This window comes from Peromyscus eremicus, chromosome 8a (assembly GCF_949786415.1).
Source record: "Peromyscus eremicus chromosome 8a, PerEre_H2_v1, whole genome shotgun sequence".
Classification (NCBI taxonomy): domain Eukaryota; kingdom Metazoa; phylum Chordata; class Mammalia; order Rodentia; family Cricetidae; genus Peromyscus; species Peromyscus eremicus.
The window spans coordinates 3259438-3279156 of NC_081423.1; the positions used below are offsets into that span (position 1 = coordinate 3259438).

At 47.2% G+C, this 19719-nt stretch overlaps 1 protein-coding gene and 1 pseudogene across 1 annotated transcript in view; one reads left to right on the forward strand and one right to left on the reverse strand.

The window, feature by feature from the left end:
- Positions 1-19719, reverse strand: part of Snx29 (sorting nexin 29) — a 477564-nt gene that overhangs the window by 98882 nt on the left and 358963 nt on the right. The window contains exons 17-18 of the mRNA XM_059269973.1: positions 9692-9747; positions 5797-5878 (exon numbers count right to left, since the gene is read on the reverse strand). Of these exons, the coding sequence (XP_059125956.1) occupies positions 5797-5878; positions 9692-9747 (138 nt within the window). The remainder of the gene's footprint in view (positions 1-5796; positions 5879-9691; positions 9748-19719) is intronic.
- On the forward strand, positions 12386-13139 carry LOC131916607 (small ribosomal subunit protein eS6-like; annotated as a pseudogene).

Below are 19719 nucleotides of genomic sequence, written 5' to 3' on the forward strand. Positions count from 1 at the left end.
AAGGCCCCTCAGAAATAAGGGAGTCTTGTTCCCTGCAGGCCTCTGGGCAGGTCATATGGAAGGCTTGACAGACTGGATGCCAATCAAGGTTTTTCAACACGGGAGCATGCCCAAAGTCATTTGGTTAAGTGAGGACCCTTAAAGGGTCACGTCTACACAAATCACATGTGCTCAGCATTTACATGTTGTCACATGTGGCTAGGCCCACACTCTAAGGCACAACGTGGGTGTGTCCTGTTGTTGCCATCCTCCCCCACCTGTAGAGCAGAGCTGCCTTACTCACAGCTCCTCCCCGCCAGCCCTGCCCCGACTAACATGGAGGGCCACTGAAGGAAAGCTCAGTGGCAAGTCTGGCTTACCACTGGTTCTGCAGATGGTAAACACAGGCATGGCATATAGCGGGTCCTTGGTCATCAGCTTAGGGGCAAATAAATTATACAAAGAAAGGAAAAAATCTCTCCTATTTGTAAAGACAAAACCAGGAACAGAGAATAACAGCGAGAGACACCTGAGGCCAAAAGAGACTTCCAAGAGGCTGAGTGCTCCAAGAACAGCTAAGGACTGCAATCCTCAGACACATGGTTCTGTGGGATGGAATGTTCTAGAAAAGAGACTGCACCGGGTTTCTCATGGCCTACAGCAGTTAGCTGGTTCTAGCTGAAGAAATCACACGCACCATATGGCAAGCCCACAGTAGGCTCTCCAGGACACCACATTCACAGCAGATGCAACAGGTGGAACCAGGTATGAGTGGGAGGAAGGAGCTTCAGCCTTGGAACTGGTTAGTGCGTCTCCAAATGTGAAATGTCACATTCTAGGGCTGAGGCTCCTCCCAGCCCATGCTTCTGGCAGCCCCATTTCTAAATGCAGCTCAGCTATGTTTCTGCATAGTGGATGCCCCCTCTCTCTGCAGAGCCACAAGGTGCATAGAGATGGAGCCTGAGATAAAAGAACTTGAGGAACACAAGTAAACCATCTCAGGAAAAAGGATGAAAGAAGAGTCAAGAATCCCAAGGTCTGGAGTCTAAAAACATTGCCCACTCCAAACCACCTGGGGCCCCATATAGCCTCCTGAGTGCCTATGATCTATTATTGATAGGGTAAGAAATGGAATTTCCCAGCATCCTACACACACACATGCTACATGCATTTCTTTGGCAGGACTGGGAGAGCAGGGGACAGGTGCTCAAATGCTGAGTCTTCCAAGGGCACCGTCTTTCCTTTCAGCCATAACAACACCCTGTGGCCTCTAGGGAATGTGAGTGAGTGGATTCAAAGGCGGAAATTAATCTCATGTAGACAACAGATGCAGGTGTCCTTAGAGGAAAGGGACTCTTAAAGGGAAGGATTTGAGGACCCAGAAACACATGTGCTGATGTGCTATTTCCTGTCAATTTAGTAGAGGTAACATTTGCCAAGGGAGGAGAGGGGAATGGTGGATTGTTTTTAATGTCCAAGATCACTCTCTAAACATTTCAGTTGGTCATTAGCACAGATCTTCAACTTGTTTGGAAATTGGGCTATCACCTGGAGAACCAGATTAAATATTTGCAGAGACATAAGACAGAAATGTATTGATCAATAGCAAACTTAATTACACCATGTGGAAGTGATGAGAAATCAAACCACAAACACAACTGGGTACTAAGAAAGAATAGGAGGGAGGACAAGAAAACACAGCAAGTGGGCATGCAGGTGGGCATGCAGGTGGGCGGGCAGGTGGGCGAGCAGGGAGGGGGCAGGCAGGTGGGTAGACAGGTGGGCAGGCAGGTGGGCAGGCAGGGAGGGGGGCGGGCAGGTGGGCGAGCAGGGAGGGGGGCGGGCAGGGGGGCGAGCGGGCGGGCACACTGAAGTGGCAGGCCAAGGGTAGGTTTGCTTCACACCTGACTCATCACTGATTCACTGGTTTGTCTCTGGCCACTGCATGTTGGCAGCCAGACATCAGTGGCCCCACAGTACGAGAAGTCCTCAGGGTGAAAAGCATTAAACTGGGACAACACTGGAAGCCAGCGATGGTTTTGTTCTGAAATTTGCCAGAATGCCACTTCTCAGTTCGGGCCCCCTGCAGGCAGAGGATCAGGGGCCCCACTGCACTCCTGATGACCCACAACAGTTCCTGCTAGAATCCTTTTCTGCCTTTACACAGGCATAGGCACTGAGTTACTACCTGTGCAATGTAGGCAACTGCCTTCCAGTCTTCGGAACTCCAGTCTCTAAGCCATTCCTCCAGGTAGGCTTTGAGGACCTGACATTACACCAGCCATATGTCCTGAGGAAGCAACTCTGATGTCCTGCTATGACTGGAGTGGTCACTGTGAGACAGCAAACTGTTTCTGTCTGGTTTTTATGCCTACCAGGCTGGAAGAGAGCACATGAATGTGCATCCATGCTTGTGTGCATAGTGCAGACTGCAGATGTCTCCCATCTTCTCAGGGGTTCAGGTGGCTCACTTTGCAGCAAATCTGAGCCAGGCTGGGACCTTCCCTTTGGAATCAGGACAGCTGTCCTGGCCATTTTTCTAGGAGTTTCTAAAAAACTTGATTCTATCCACAGCTGGCATTGTGATTTAAATACAAACTGTATCCCATAGTCTCACACATTTGAACACCTGGTCCCTGTTTGGGAAGGCTGTGGAGTCTTTAGGAGGCAGACTCTTGATGAAAGAAAGTGGGTTACTGAGGGTGGGCCTTGAGCTTTGTTTTGTTTTGTTTTTGTTTGTTTTTGGAGACAGGATTTCTTTGTGCAACAGTCCTGGCTGTCCTGGAACTCACTCTGTAGGCCAGGATGGCCTTGAACTCAAGAGATCCACCTGCCTCTTCCTCCTGAGTGTTGGGATTAAAGGTGTGCCCCACCACCCCCCAGCAGGCCTTGAAGTTTTAAAGAACAGCAGCACTTCCCTGCATCCTGAGTGCAGATGCACTGTGACCAGCCAGCCTCTTGTCCCTGCCACCAGGTCTTCCCTGCCTTGATGGACTATGTCCCTCTGCAACTGTGAGACAAAAGGAACCCTTCCTTGTTGTGGAGTAATCTTTTTGTACACTGTGAAGCTCTGTCACTAGGATTGGTTTAATAAAAAGCTGAGTGGCCAATAGCTAGGCAGGATTTTTTGGGGCAGAGAGGATGCTGGGAAGAAGGGCGGAGACACAGAGAGACACCAGCCAGATGGAGAGGAAGCAGGATGGGGAGTACAGAGTAAAGATAACCAGGCCACTTAAAAGAACGTAGATTAAAAGATATGGGTTAAGTTATAAGAACTAGTTAGGAACAAGCCTAAGCTAGGGCTGAGCTTTGGTAATTAATAAGAAGTCTCCTACACAGAAAAACCCTGTCTCAAAAAACCAAAAAAAAAAAAAAAAAAAAAAGAAGTCTCCATATGGTTATTTGGGAGCTGGCTGGTGGGTCAGAAAACATCTAACTACACTTCCTCCTTAGGTTGCTTTCTCAGAGTATTTTATCAGGAGAGCAGCTAAGGTCGTGAGACTGGATCTAACATCTGTCTGCGGTGGCAGCATGAGCTAAAAAGCCATGTTACTAAAAGTGTGCTTCTGTGTCTTTGTTTCCTCATCATGAGACAGGTATAAGAGGGTCTTACTTCACAAAGTTGCTATGAGCACTGACAGAGCTAATTCTCACAGCATGGAAATCAGTGTGGGGGTGGGGGCTGGGGCTGGTAATTCTTACTTATACTACTAACTTAGCCTAGTCATGCTTTATGCCAGTGTTCCCACCTGGTGTCACCCGTGGCTTGATGCTCTTTTCACTGTTGTGAATTTAGGATTATTTTTTAAGCTGACTCATTTCCTATTTACTTAAGATTTTATTTTTAAAGAAATTGTACCTCAGACGTGGGAAAGTAGAATTGTGTCATAACTGAGAGGCAAACGTAAAAATAAACACAGTGAAAACAAATGACACCTGTTGTTGGCCCAAGGTATTAATCACCAGCTTCCTGTATTATGCAAGTAGGAGGTGGAGGGCCTAAAGCTGGGGCATCCTCCAGAGAGAGATGGGCATGTCTAACCTGCAGCCCACAGGCCACATGTGCTCCAAAATAGTTATGACTGTGGACCAACACCTCGTAGATGACAATGTCACACTGCAATGTCAGATGGTTGGACACCCTGTACTAGAAGCAGTAGAAGCACTATGGGGGAAGGGTTCTCCCCAAAGCTCTTCCATTTGAACTCCAGTTACTGTCTTCTAAACTTCTACCTCCCCGGAACAGCATGGCCCAAGCTGCATGGCCTCACAGAAGCTTCCACTAATAGAGACATTATCCTTGCTGTGCAACAACATGGCCACCACAGGCCCAGCTAGTAAGCACCTGAAACATGACTAGTGTGACCAAGGAACACGTGTTCAATTTATTTGGTTTTAACTAATTTCAATCTAAACAAGCATGTGTGGCTAGTGGCTGTGGTGAGAGACAGGACTGTTTACTGAGAAAGCTGCACAGGGCTCTTCACAGGCCTGGGGTCATTTGTGGTTGTACCCTCAGCTGCCTGCAAAGCAGATCCTTCAAAAGCAGACAGTAAGTTACCACAGGATATAGCAGAGATCATCTGTCCCAGCCTTCCTCACTCTGAAGCCCCATGTGGAGGTTTCCTTTTAGCTCTTTGTGAGGAATTAACAGCTTTTCTTGTTGTTAGCAATGGAATTACTCAAAATAGCCAACTGCATTTCCATTTCACAATGGCTGCCAGGAAGCCCTTGGGAGGCTCAAATCACTGGGAAAGACTATGTTGGACCTCAGAATAAATACAGTCTCTACTCTTTCCTTTAAAACCCTTTGAGTTTACATTTCATCCGACCCTGGTATAGTTTTCTCTTCTCTTTTATCATTCTTTTATATATGCTTCTCTAGAAATTGCCTCAATTTTAAATAACATGCATTTAAAAAAAAAAACTTATAAATAATGCCTGGTGGTTCCATTATTTAAATAAGTCACTTCTATCCATTATCAGTGACATGAAAAACACTGCACAAAGCTTCCTAAAATGTTTCCAAATACCAACCAGAAGCACTGTCAGACAAGGGCTAATGCATATGCTATACATGGAACTGAAAACATAAACATCGAAATCCCCACAAATCTCGTTGCAAAGCCATCTTCAGAGCACACAGATCCTGCAGAACTGGACCCTGAAGCACTCATGCACAAAGGGCTTGGACATTCCTGAAGCACTGAGGGAAGACATTTGCAGCCTTTGCTTGTTTGCAGAAAAAGGGCCCTTTCTTTTGCAATGTGTAACCTGACTGGGCGTGATGGCACACCTGTAATCCACACGCTTGCAAGTTTAAGGCCAGCCTAGGCTATGTACCAAGATTCTGTCTCAAAACAACAACAAAGGCATAGTCTGATTTTCATTATGGTCATCTTCCTACTCTCAGACATGTGGCTGAGTAAGATCACTGCTATCCCTGGTACCAGCAATGGTTACAGGAGCCAAGCTGAGCGAGCCATGAAAATCAAAATCCTTCCCCTAACACCAAGATTCAGCCATAGACCTGAGACCCAAGATGGACTATGAGCCATAGCCCAGGTCTTGGCTGAAGCGAGGCAGGCAGACCGGGTGTGTGGTGCTGCTGGGGGACAGCTGGCAAAGTCACAGACAGCTGGCAAGTCACAGAGCAACAAGAATATAAGGCAAGGCAGGAAGCTCCATGCACATCTTCCCCCCTGACCAAAGGCCACACCCCACTTCACCAGGGCAGATCCTACAGATATACAAATGGTGCCAACATGCAAAGTACATGGCACAAGCATGATGTCAGCATGAAACCCAAGCACTTACCTGATACACGTGGAACGCGTTGGCTGCTTTGCCTCGGAGAAACACAGACGGGATCCAGACATTGATTAGTGCCCGATTTGATCTGACCAGAATAAAGAGATGAGAGTGGCCATTTTTACTTACAAAAAAAAAAAAAAAACAAAAACCAAACAAACAAACAAAAAAAAAAAACAAAGCAGGCCAAGATACTATTTTCTCCTCCAAAAGGAATTTCAAACAAGTCACATATACAACAGACATCATACTTACAGTGAGATAAGAACATGTTTAATACTTATCACTAGACCTCAGTAGATTATCTCTAAGGAACTTGGTATAAAGGATGGAGATATAGAGAGACAGATATATATAGAGAGATATAGATATAGATAGATATAGATATATACACACATATATATGTGTGTATCATTTAAATATATGTATATATGGTATATATATATCATATATATTTTAAATGTACATATGCAATGTATATTCTGGAATGAGAAAGAGCTTGGTCTTGAGTTCTAACTAGCTAAGTGACCTTGGTAGGATGCATCTAAAGCTCAGTCACACATCTGATAGAGGAACAGTAATAGGGAGCCGAGGGATGTCATACACAGGAACACCCAGTTTCTACAGCACTCCATGGAGCCATCTGCCTTCCACTACCCTGATTTCTGACTGTGATCTCCATTTTCACACAAGAGCCCAGGAAAGCAATACCTATGGTTTGGGGGTGATAGCTGCTTGGGCTTGGGGGAGAAAAGGACAATGGAAAATAACAAATTAGAGAAACTCAGATGCCAGGTACAAACACTCTCTTGTGACTCCTCTGAACACTGTATAGTGCAGTGGACACACCTGGAAGGGAATCTAACCAAGGACTGGCTTCCATCCGACGAGCCTGTGAGCATGTCTATGGGGCACGTTCTTAATTGCTAACTGAAGTAAGAGACCCAGGCTCCCTTAGCAGTGCCATCCCTGGGTGGCTAGGCCTGGGTTGTGTAAGGAAGGTAGTAGTGAGGGAGAGGAAGCAAGCTAATAAGCAGCGCTCCTCTGTGGTTTCTGCTGCTGCCTTGACTTCCCTGGATGATAGACAGTAACACACAAGCCTAAGAAGCCCTTTCCTCCCCATGTTGCTTTTGGTCATGGTGCTTATCACAGCACAGTTTGTCTAACTAAGACAAACAGTCTAAGACAAGGAAGATTTAAGCTAAACTACATGGAGCATGGGTCAATGATAAAGCACTTGCCCAACACAAGCCAGTGCCTGGGTTCCATTTGTAGCACCTAGAAAAGGAAACTTCAAGTACAAAACCATTCCCTGAGGACATCAACTGCACAGCCCCATGCTTTTCCTCACACTGACTCACTCAATCCCCATGAGAACTATTTAACATATTTGAGGGTATTTTGGTTATATAAAAGTTCTGCCTTATAGGTTGACTTGAGGTACACAATGCACACCCCACCCCAGCTCCACCAACCTGAAAAGGGGGCTATGGCTGAGATCTTCAGGAGCGTCCTGACAGCTGTCTAGGCATGGTGCCCTTTCTGAAAGACCCTGTCTTGCCTCCACCCAGAGCTATCCAGGGAGAGGGGCTCATCCTGGGCATTCCTGCTCAGAACTCAGCAGCTGCTTGGGCTTGTAGCATAATCCAAGATGCCAGTGGTTTGCTGAAGACTCCATGACCTTCATGATCTCACAATCTCCAAAGAGAAAAGCAATCTACCCTAACAAAGAAAACAACCCTCAGGCAAGCAGCCCTGTGACCCTGGCACTTCTAAGCTCTGGCTCAAGGTGGTGACAGGGGACAATAAGCCATGAATGATCACGTGTTCAAAGATCAAAGTACAATCAACAATCTGGAGCCACCAAATTGGTCTGTGTATCCAATGGCACTCCACAGGCAAAGGTCCCAAAGCTGTGCCTGTACCTAGAGCACCCCAGGACATTTCTGTCACCTAGACAGGGGTACAGAAGAGCAATGCCTTGGTTCCATTTCTTTTCCCAACTGCTAAGGCCAGATAACCCTGCAGGGCCAAAGGAGGTGACCCCAGACTGGGTCACGCGTTCTTATCTTGTTCTAAGCCATTTACTACATTGTGTTGGAAGTAACCGTCCATGTGACTCCCTCCTGCACATTAGCTCCTTCGGTCCTCTCGCCTCCTCCTATTTATCACTCATCTGTTCATGAACCAAGTATCTAGTTAGAACCTAGTATGTGGCAGACACAACGCTATGTATGAGAGATGGAGGAACAGAGAAAACAGATGCAGCCCCTATTTCATGGATTATTCTGTTCACCATGAAAGGGGAACAAATTACACACATTATTCTGCCATGACCAAAGAAAACAGTGACTTCAGTTTTAAAATTTTAATGAGGCATGGTCTAATCTGGAGAATACCTTATGTGTATTATGTGTATTCTATCGTGGGTCTATAGGATCCACATGGTCTCTGTTTGTGATCCTAAGAGGAGGTCCAGTGGAAGGAAATTATGGGGCCACAGTCTTTCCCTAATTCTCTTTGCTTCCGGGCACCATGAGGTAGACAGCTTCCTGCCGGCCATGACATGCTGTCTCAACACGGACCCAAGAACTATGTCTCCCTTAGCATTGATTGAAACCTATAAAACAAAACAACTCTTTAATTCTATAAGCTGATTACCTTAGTTACTTTGTATAGTAATAAAACGCTAACAAAGTGTGGATTCTACTTGTAGCTGTATCTTTATCTATGTTATGCTTAATTGCTTTATAGTGTTGTTCGAGTTCAGTTACTTACTGATCTTCTTTCTGGTAATGGAGTGTATAGTCTCCAACTGTTATCATAGAACTGGTTTTGTTTTAGTCTGTCTTTATACCATGTGTTTTAAGGCCCCATTGTTGGGGATATACATTGGAGCGTCAAAGTCATCTTCAACTTAGATCATTTTTCTCCCCATCCTTGCTTTCTTATCTATCACATCCACCTCATGGAAGTCCCCAAGACAGATGGGGCTTTCAATGTCCTGTGCCATCCACAGTCTCACGCCAGTTGCTAACATATTCTGAAAAACTGGTTCCAGGACTTTCACCCTATGAAAAAGGGACACTAAGGCTCAGTGAGGTGACATGGCTTATCTGAGGTCACAAGGTTGTAAGTCCAGTACCTAAGATTTCAACACAGGTCTCCTGGTTCTAGACAAAATGTTCTTTCCAATGTCCTGCCTCCCCCATGCTCTAAAAGTAGCCTTTCTGAATGACCTTTCTCATAGGGAGGCAGGACCTTTGTTGTTGTTGAGACAAAGGCTCACTGTGTATGTGGCTGGTCTTGAATTCCTGGGTCTAAAGCTAAAGAGGCTGGACCTTCATCCACTGCCCACAACCACAAGAGAAAAAGGAGGCTCTCTCTGGCCCTGAGCCCCATGTTCCTAGGAGTTTGAGGGGACTATGGATTCCCCCAAACAGAAAGTGTCTGAAGAACACCTGCCCCCTCAGAGGTTAACAGCAGAGCCCTCAGACAGAGTCTGAGCCAGTCAAACCAAAGCAATGCCACTACTATGGGTGGGCCAGACAGCAGCATGGAAGGAACATGGGGCAGCAGAAAGGTGAAGAATAGAGTGTGGGCCCTGTGCAAAAGGACCCTCAGCCCTGTTTAGCTGACTGTGGCCTTGCAGGAGTGACAGGTTAAAACTCTATGTGACACCTTCCCAATTTTAAATGTCAAGTAAAAACCAAAATGACTTTGAATGCCCAGGGGAGAATAAAGCACATTAGATGGTCTGGAGCTCAGCAAACTTCCCCAACTCTACAACCAAACAGGCTCTGAGCTGACCTCATGAACTTTTCTACCATTCCCTTCAGGACACAGCTAGCAACAGGGTTCACTCTCTAAGGGCCCCTCAAGAGCACATGCATGAACTTACATTTCAAAATCGGACAAGCTCTGGTCTTCAGATGTTTGGCTCAAATCTCCAGGCACCTGCAGTTAAGAAAAGGAAGGCAGGGCAGAAAGCACAGGTTACCACAGTTTGCACACTCACGGAAAACTTGTCTCTCCTGTCTCCAAACCCTTCCTCTCAGAATGAGGGGAAAGCGGCTACTGGAAAACAAGAAGATTTCATGGAGAGCTGGCTAGGGATGATGTTGCAGTCATAAAAACATGCTGCCATGCGCGATCTCAATTATCTTTACAGAAAAAGCACTGTTAATCCTATTGAGATAATCACAGGCATATAAAAGCATGTAATTTTGGAGCCATAAAGGACTAATTAGGATTGGAGACACAAGATATCATCTGTGCAATAAAAAAAAAAACAAAAACAACAAAAAAAAAACAAAAACAAAAAACTACTGTCACCATGAGGAGTATCACAAATGTTATGCCCAGTTTGTGAGCACAAAAGGCCACTACTCCCTCAAAATGGCTGTCCTGTTGTCCCATAATGTATATGCAAGTACAGGCAGAAAGAACATGGATGCTCCTGGCTGAAAGAGCTATGTGAACCCACGATTGGTGACAGAACCAAACAGTGTCACAATGGCCCCTACCAATGCTGCTTGGGGTCCTAACCACATGCCACAAAGCCAAGTAAGATGACCAGGAGGCACCAACAGCATGTGACCTCCAGTGACCCCTAGCCCCAACCCTGGCCTGAGATGGGAATCAATCCTCAGGGCTGGCACAAGGACTTACAATAGCTATGCTCTGACCACTCGATCCCCATGCCAGCCAGGGGATGGACTTCCTCTTGCCATCTGATTGAAGTTGCCTAGGATTTTAGGAATGTAGACAAAGAAAGGGAAAACAGCTGGAACAGAGAAGAGTATGAGGAAGCAAGGGGAAATTGTCAACAATATCCTTCAATTTCCATGACAACTGAGGGGCAGGTGCTGTTTCCCTCTCCTAACAAGTGAAATCAAGACTTGGAGTTTCCATCTGGGAAGCAGGCACAGGCCAGGTCTATGCAGTTCAGTCTTCTGCGAAGAAAATGAAGAAACCAGCCACGACGAAAGAAGTCTTGAGGGTCTCATGTAAGGAGAGCTGGAAGAGACTAGAAGGTTGAAGAAGGCAGCTGTGGAGGCAGGCACATGGGGGGTGGAGCCTGACCTAAAGTGGCTTAGTACCAACTTAGTGCCTCCCTTCTTCTTGGCTCCATGGCCATGAGCAAACCATGAGACACTGTGTTGGGTGGATTCAGAATCATCTAGAAGGCTGGTAAGGCACACCAGTGTGTTTGGGAGGACTTTTCTGAAGGCAATTAACCAAGAGAGTTCTGTGTTCAGAAGACTCAGGAAGCAGACGCAGAATGGATGGCACCAGTCTTCAGGCCCCGCCCCAAAGTTGTGGAAGCACATAGACGTTCTGACCAGCTGAGCTGCCAGAGAACTCTGAGGGAGCTCCAGGGATGTGACTCCTGTGAGCCATCACCCATGCCAGGGTGGACTTCTTGGTCAGCTGCCTTTGTGTCACCCATGCCCCTGTAAGCAGCCCAATAAATTCACTAGATCACCAAGACGGGTGGAGTCAGTCCCCATCTGGGGTGAAGAGACATCTGTTCACATCTTCCCAAGTCAAGTCACACAACAAAGAGGAAGGCCCACCCGCAATGGAGACAGAACCACCCCTGCAATTGGGAGCCCAGCGGAACAGGAGGAAAGGAAGAAGCCGGCCAGTGCCAACATCCTTCTCACTGCTTCTCACCTAAGTTACTCTGCCATTCCTCCTCACTAGGGTGGACGGAAGCCCCTGCAACATGTGCCAAGTAAACCGTCCTTCCCTTCGGTTGTTTACATCAGGGATGTGGTCACAGTGATGGTAAAGCAGCTGACACATGTGCTGCCCTCAACTTCACAACAGGTTAACAGTGGTAACACTGGCACCCCCAGGGTTGTTCTGAGGATAAAATGTGCCCCTGGCTGTGGAAGACACAGAATAGGAAGACCACAGTCACTGGCTGCATGCTCAGATGTAGCATGGTAACCAGTGAGAAGTAAGAGTTGCATATTGTTATCCTTGATGACTCATGAAGGATCTGCCCAGCCACACTGAGGGTACCTTTCAGCCCATGCATAATAGCCTGGAGGGAGAGCGACCAGGCTCAGCTTTTGTGGTGTCTGCAACTAGAGAATTAAACTGGGCCCTGGCCACACAGCTTCTCTATGAAAGTACTGCTGAGACTCCTGCAGACCCAACAAGGAGCCATCTGCCTTGTCACTGGACAGACTCACCACCTCACTGGTCCAAGGGCTTGTGGGACTGGGCTTTGGTGTCACACTGCTGCTTTTATGGCTATCACTTTCTTGTGGGTGGCTGGAAAGAGTTGATATAACATATTCAGAAGGCAGGAGGCTGCAGGTACCAAGATCCATAAAAACATTTCATCCTTTGAGAGGGAACCTTTTGCCAAGGTTGACCTAGAAGTAGCAGCCCCATGTACCAATTAAAATGTCTGTAAGAGATCATACCTCAGGCAGCAGACATAGTTCAGTGGTAGAACATTTGCCAGCATGGACAAGGCCCTGGATTCCATACCCAGCATAAACTAAAACCAAATTTCTTAAAATGTGTACAAACTGCTCTTTTTCATGGTGCCTCCTAGGCAGTTGGCTGTGCCAAGATGAAGCTGAATATCTCCTTTCCTGCCATCGGTTGTCAGAAACTCATCAAAGTGGACGATGAGTGCACACTTCGTATGTTCTACGAGAAGCGCATGGCCACAGAAGTGGCTGCTGATGCTCTCTGGGTGAAGAGTGGAAGGGTTATGTGGTCCGAATCAGTGGCGGGAATGACAAACAAGGTTTTCCCATGAAGCAAGGCGTGTTGACCCACAGCAGAGTGTGCCTGCTGTTGAGTAAGGGGCATTCTTGTTATAGACCAAGGAGAACTGGAGAGAAGAAGCACAAGTCTGTTCGAGGATGCATCATGGATGCAAATCTCAGTATTCTCAACTTGGTTATTGTAAAGAAAGGAGAGAAGGATATTCCTGGACTGACAGATACTACTGTGCCTCCTCATTTGGGACCTAAAAGAGCTAGCAGAATCCGAACACTTTTTAATCTCTCTAAAGAAGATGATGATGTCCGCCAATACAAGGTCAGAAAGCCATTAAACACAGAAGGTAAAAAGCCCAGGACCAAAGCACCCAAGATTCAGCGTCTTGTTACTCCACGTGTCCTGCAACACAAATGCCGTTGTATTGCTCTAAAGAAACAATGAACCAAGAAAAACAAGGAGGAGGCTGCAGAATATGCTAAACTTTTGGCCAAGAGAATGAAGGAAGCCAAAAAAAGCGCCAGGAACAGATCGCCAAGAGACATAGGCTGTCCTCTCTGAGAGCTTCTACTTCTAAGTCTGAGTCCAGTCAAAAATAAGTCTTTAAGGGTAACAAATAAATGATCATACCTTAAAAAAAATGTGTACAAACTATTCAACTATTTTAACAATGTTAACTACAGAAGAATGGCGAGATTAGGACATGGCCATGCAAAGAGGCCTGTTAAAACAAGTTTTAAAGAGAAAGAGAGGGAGCATTAGCCTGGATAATACACAACAAGTAGTTTACAGTCGTTACCACTGACAACAGTGGAGCACGAGATTGAGGGGAGAACCTCGATTTTCATCACCCATTTTTCTGTAAGGTGATCTATCTTCTGAGATGCTCTGAAAACTATAGGTGCTTCTGAAGAATGAGTCAACTTTCTCTCCATTATGCAAAGATCTACAAGACAGATCTGTAAATGAAGAAAACCCTGGTGCAGATGTAGGCCTAACACAATTAGGGCACCAGCATAGAGAGGGGAGGCCTACCTATTATTACCTGTGCCTGCCTTTGCATCAGAAACCTGAAGGTGGGAAACGCAAGCCATTGATGGCCGGCATCAATGTGGGTGCTGGGGTGGAACTTAGGCCACTGGCTGTTCATCATCATACCCATTCTTTCCTTTCTTTCTTTTATCCCCTTCCTTCCTTCCTTCCTTCCTTCCTTCCTTCCTTCCTTCCTTCCTTCCTTCCTTCCTTCCTCCCTCCCTCCCCTTCCCTTCCCTTCCCTTCCCTTCCCTCCCTTCCTCTCTCCCTCCCTTTCCTTCTTTCTTTCTTTCTTTCAAGACAGGTTCTTATGTAGCCCAGGCTGACCTTGAGCTCTCTATATAACTGAGGGTGACCATGAACTTTTGATCCTCCTGTCTCCATTTGCCCAATGCTGAGATTACAGGCATGCACCACTCCTGGTTTATGTAGTTCTGGCACTAGAACCTAGGCCTTAGTGCAGGCTCAGCAAGCACTCTACCAATGGAGCTACATCTCCAGCCCCATGGTGAACACTCTTACATGTATGCAGTTTGAAATAAATTCTACCAGTTAAAACCTTAAATAAAAGTGTGGTAGCTAGCCTGTCTGGATAGGGCTTCTACTGCTGTGAAGAGACACCATGACCATGGTAAACATGGTCTTATAAGGAAAACATTTAACTGAGGTGGCGGCTTACAGTTTCAGAGTTTCAGTCCATTATCATCATGGTGGGCAGCATGGTGGCATGCAGGGAAACATAGTGCTGGCTACATCTTGATCAGAAGACAACAGGAAATGGTCTGAGACACTGGGTGATATCCTGAGCATAGGAAACCTCAAAGCCTGCCCCCACAGTGACACACTTCCTCTAACAAGGCCATACCACTCCAACAAAGCCACACCTCCTAATTAGTGCCACTCCTTATGAGCTTATGGGGGCCAATTACATTCAAACTACTACATGCCCAAAGTGTACTTTTGATAAAAACTTGATAGTATACATAAAAGCAGTGAGAGAATGCGCATGGCCAGTGTGCTCCCTATGTGTAACAGTGCCTGTGTGTCATTACAGTTAGAACAACAGAATACAACTACAAGATGACAGCAAAGTCGGATGGTCTGAAGGAACTATTTGGAACTTTTCTGCACTGTTCTATACTGATGTTTCAACTGACACACATCTAGAGCTCTGTGTAACATATTATTAAAGTAGACATTCTTTCTCCATCTTCTTCTGGGCCCCTTGCAGCTAAGCAAGCTGCAGCAAGTCAGATGGGAAAGACTTTGCCTTTAGAGTCACTGGTTCAAGTGGGACGGACAGAGGCAGGGCTCTGAAGCCATATGCCCTTCCTCTCCCCTCTGTGGTAACATGTGGAGTGCAGACATGTCCAGGACTCCAGTGACAGGGACAGCTCTCAGCTACTGCTCCTCCCTGAATCTCTCCTCAGCTCCTGAAGCCAAGGACAGTTCAGGATTAACTGAAGGAAGAACTCACAGGTTTTAAGGACAGCAGCTCCTTAGCAGTGCACCAGAGCCACCATCTTAAAGGCAGTGTCCCCAGGGAGTCTACCTCAGAAGAGCCTCTAAATGTGTGTGTCCCTGAAACCAAACACCAAGGGCAAATCAGACGGAAGGAAAAGAAAAGACAGAGGGCAGACATCGACTGCCATTACAAAGCAAAACACTCCCTGGAGGAGGAGAAGAAGAAGGAGGAGGAGGAGGAGGAGGAGGAGGAGGAGGAGGAGGAGGAAGAGGAGGAGGAGGAGGAGGAGGAGGAGGAGGAGGAGGAGGAGGAATCACCAGGTATTTTCCTGACAGTAAGTGTCCCCTCAGGGATGCTGGTTTTCTGGGAACATCCTAGAGAGTGAATATAATTGCTTAGAGGTAGTTAAGTCCTGCTGGCTTAGAGGCTTTTCTTCTAATTCTGTGGCATTACCAGAATCAGGAAACCAGGAGATATTTATTATATCTTCCTGAATACTGGAAAGGCTGTTTGGAAAAAAAGGCTGTGACCAGGCCAGGCTCTGCACCAACTACACCATGGTGATGGAGGGTCAAGGTCAATGGACATCTGAAGTTTGCCTAGTATCTGTACAAAGTGATGCCAGATCTCCCCTGGGGCTCATACCAACGTCTTGTTCTTTTTCAGTGCTGGATATACCATCTACCACACCACAACACTCTACCACTAAGTTATACCCCTGTCCCTTTTTTATTTTGTATTTTGAGACAGATCTTACTAAGTTATCTAGATCCAGGCCGGCCTTGAACTTGGAATCTTCCTGCCTTTGCCTCCAAATAGTTTGGATTATAGCTGTGTACTACCAGGCCTGGCCAGAGTGCTGATTCCATAGCACATTCTGGCAATAAACGTGGGTGGAACAGAGATATTTTATAAGGAAAATCAGCTTCCTTTTGATATTAAACATAAACTAACTTAGACCTCCTGAAACTTGAGAAATCCAAGAAGACCCATCTCTGGGCTGTGGCCTCCTCTTTGGCTTACCCTCCATGCAGGCATAAAGAAGTGACCAGCACAGACAGTATCTATATCTGCTTCTCATGACCCCAGAAAAAATGCTGTTCCCCACTGGTCTGTGGTCTAGGCAGTCATGAGGCGGCCGCAGGGCACAAGGATAGGCAAAGCCCATCTCTGGACAAACAGGACAGACGATTCTGGAGCAAAAGCCCTCGGGGCTGTGCACAGCAGGGTAGACAGTGAGAGAGATGGCAGAGCCCACCCCAGGCAACATCAGTAAGGTCTTCACTGCCTTTTCTGGCCCAGGGTTCCCTGGGGGCTGGGAACGGGGACAGACCAGAGCCAATAGCTCTCACTGGCCCCCACACTCTACCCTCAATGCCACTCTGGAGCTCTAGCCAGAGTCCATCACTCTGACTTGTCAGTTCCCCAGTCTAAAGAAGACACCAGAGAGTCTGCCCAAAATGGCCACTCCCTGTTCCATAAATGCTTCTGAAACTAGAAAGGAAGGGATGAGGAAGGGAAGTAGAGAGAGAGCCAGGGAGGACAGGAAAGCAGAAGAGAAAGGGAAAGAGAAAGGGGAGCATTAGCCAGCTTGTTCGGATAAGAGAGCGTGCATCTGCCATGGGCAGAATGAGGACAGATACAGACAGAAAACGTGGACAGGAAACAGAGCATGACGGTGAAGCTATGCCACAGGCTGTAAGCACAGCCATATGGAAGGCTGAGACAGAGGATCGTAAGTTCAAAGTCAGCCCAGGCAACTTAGTGAGCTCCTGCCTCAAAATAGAAAAGCAGACCCTGACCTGCAGTCATGGGGGGCAAATACACTGCCACATGTCCTCTAAGGCTTCCTGTACTACAGCATTTCACAAACAGCCCACCCCAGTGCCTCCAGTCAGCAGCCCGTGCGTGGGCCAAGGTGCCACCTCTAGCCACAGAGAAGACATGAGGACTCACGTGAACAAGCACGAGAAGGCATGCCGGGCCCATCCAGGCCAGCCTGCTCAGGCCCCATCCAGCCCCAGCCTGCTCAGGCCCCATCCAGCCCCAGCCTGCTCAGGCCCCATCCAACCCCCAGCCTGCTCAGGCCCCAGTGATGTTACTTACTCAACTCTTTCCATGTGGGAAGAGAGCACAGGACACTAGTAAAGAACGGAGTCCACCTCTAGGTGGAGACATGCCCTTGTCTCCTCCCTTGAAAGTTAATCCAGTTAAGCAGGTCAAGGACCTGGTTGGCAGACCACCCTCGGAGGAAAGGGTCACTGTGCGATCACTTCTGTGCCTGGTGCAGAGCCTAGGAGCTGCCATGAGGTCGGCCTGCCATTCAGAGTTCTGACCTGGAGAGGCCTCACTGTTCGCCCTTCTGGTCCGTCTCTTTCTGATGCTGTCCGAGCCTGAGTACACTGCCCCTGGTACTGTGGGCTTCCTTACTCATTCTCAAAAGCTTGCTGCCATGTGGCTGCCTGCTGTCACATGATTGACCTCCATGCCAGCTTTTCCCCCTTCTCTTCTCCATTCTCCTCCTGTGTAAAGGGCGCAAGGGTCTACATGCATACATATAGCAAGATAGAAACCAAGATGTTTGTTAAACAGGCAGGCTTTTCTCTTTAACAGAAGGGATGCACAGACCTGTTTTCCATTCAGAAGGTGGGAATGGATGTGTTGATTGTTAGGATCCTGCCCTCACTCTTCCGGGTCTGGCGTCTTACATCATCAGTGGGTGATGGTGACTACTTACAGCCGCCCACATGGTCACCCAATCCCTGCCTTAAAAAGCTGGACATAGACCCCCACCTTTCTCTCTGTGTTCTCTCTCCACTCTCTGCTCCCCTTCCCCACCAGGTCTGGCTCTCCCCTCTTTCCCTTTCCCTCCCAATAAAGCTCTAAAAACTAACATTGGGTTCTGTCATGGCCTTCTCCGCCAGTAATCAGCGCCACCAACCAGCAACGTTTTACCATCGTTAATAACTTGGTAATCTTTGCTATTCTGTGGAGCCAGACTCCCTTAGACTCCTGAGCCTTGTTTCTTAGTCAACAGAACCCTTGGAAGAAGACACAGGTACTTTACAAAAGAATGTACTTTGCAAAGGAGTTTCTGATGTAGCCACACCTCAAGCTTTATGATAACTGTCACAAGGAAACATTTTTTTGAAGTTGTACAGTATTTAAATAAGAGAGGAAAAAAACTGCTCAGGGTCAGACTCTAGAAATTTGAACACTCTGGCTAACTAAGTCCTGCTGAACTGGCTTTCCTTCATGCTTCCTCTGCTGGCAGCAGAGCTTGCAGGGATCCTACACTATGGGTAGCTTCAAGATGCACACCTAGTCTGCCCTAGGGTGTTGGTATTTTTTTAAACTCAAATAAATTGTCCTTGAGTTTCCTTTTGAGTTCACTGAAAGGATACACTGCGCTGGTTTGGTCGGCAGTGGAAGAGTCACGAGCCATGGCTACCAATTAGAATGGGCTTTATGAGAGAGAAGAGGGGATAGGACTGAGAAGCCAGGCCTGGCGGAGGGAGGGAAGCGGGCAGAGCAGACAGCAGAGAGGAAACGGAAAAGGGAGGGTGGGGGTCCGTGTGCCGCTTTTTAAGGTGGAGATTGCGTGATCACGTAGGGGTATGCAGTCGCCTGCAACACCCTGATGACTTAGGACGTTACACCCAGAAGAGTGAGAGCAGGATACTAACATTCACTCTTAAAAATTCTTTTATGAGACTAAGAACCCCAAAAGGGGACGCCAGTTTCCCCAGTATCATGTGGTAGTTCTGCCAAACTCTCCAAGATTTCCAATAACATTTCTTTTTCGCCTTTTTAAAATTTGTTGTTGTTATTTTGAGACAGGGTTTCTCTGTGTAGCTTTGGAGCCTGTCCTGGATCTCACTCTGTAGACCAGGCTGGTCTTAAACTCACAGAGATCTGACTGGCTCTGCCTCCCGAGTGCTGGGATTGAAGGTGTGCCACCACCACCCGGCTCTGCCTGGAGTTTAAAAATTCTTTAATCAGAGAAAATGAACTCCGTTCCTGCACCCTTAGCCAGTGTCAATTCATTCCACCTGAGATGACAGTGGACAGCAGCACCAACGGCCATAGGAATGAGTGACACCTCGGGAGCCTAGCACCGTGGAGCCCACATTATGGCACCTTGCCCAGCACACGTCAGAGCGGATAAATCACCAGTGGAGACCAGCCAAGGAACAGGTTCATTGAGATAAGAATATAACCGCCATTTTTTTGAGGCAGGGTCTCATCATGTAGCCCATCATGTCCTTCAACTTGCAATCTTCCTGCCTCAGACTCTTAAGTGCTGTGATTACAGGCATTTGCCACTGTGGGGGGCCCAAAACAGCTTGACCACACAGCTGCCATGACAGGCTTAGAGGCCCAGACACAGCTGCCATGACAGGCTTACTGGCAGGCAACACCCGGTTCCAGGAAAACTCATAAGCTGACACCACCCAGGGATCCACCCAGGGATGGACCAGCATCTGAGGGGAAGAACCTGACATCCCAAACATTCCAACCATCAGGTAAGATTAGATAAGACTGCTAGATGTGCCTGAGCCTAGCACACACCTAGTTCCCTTTTACAGATACCCCTAGACAAGTGTCAGTCAGTCAGGGTCCTGAACCCTGGAAATCCCCTCACTCCAACCTCTGCTATGATAAAAACCCCACCTCACCCA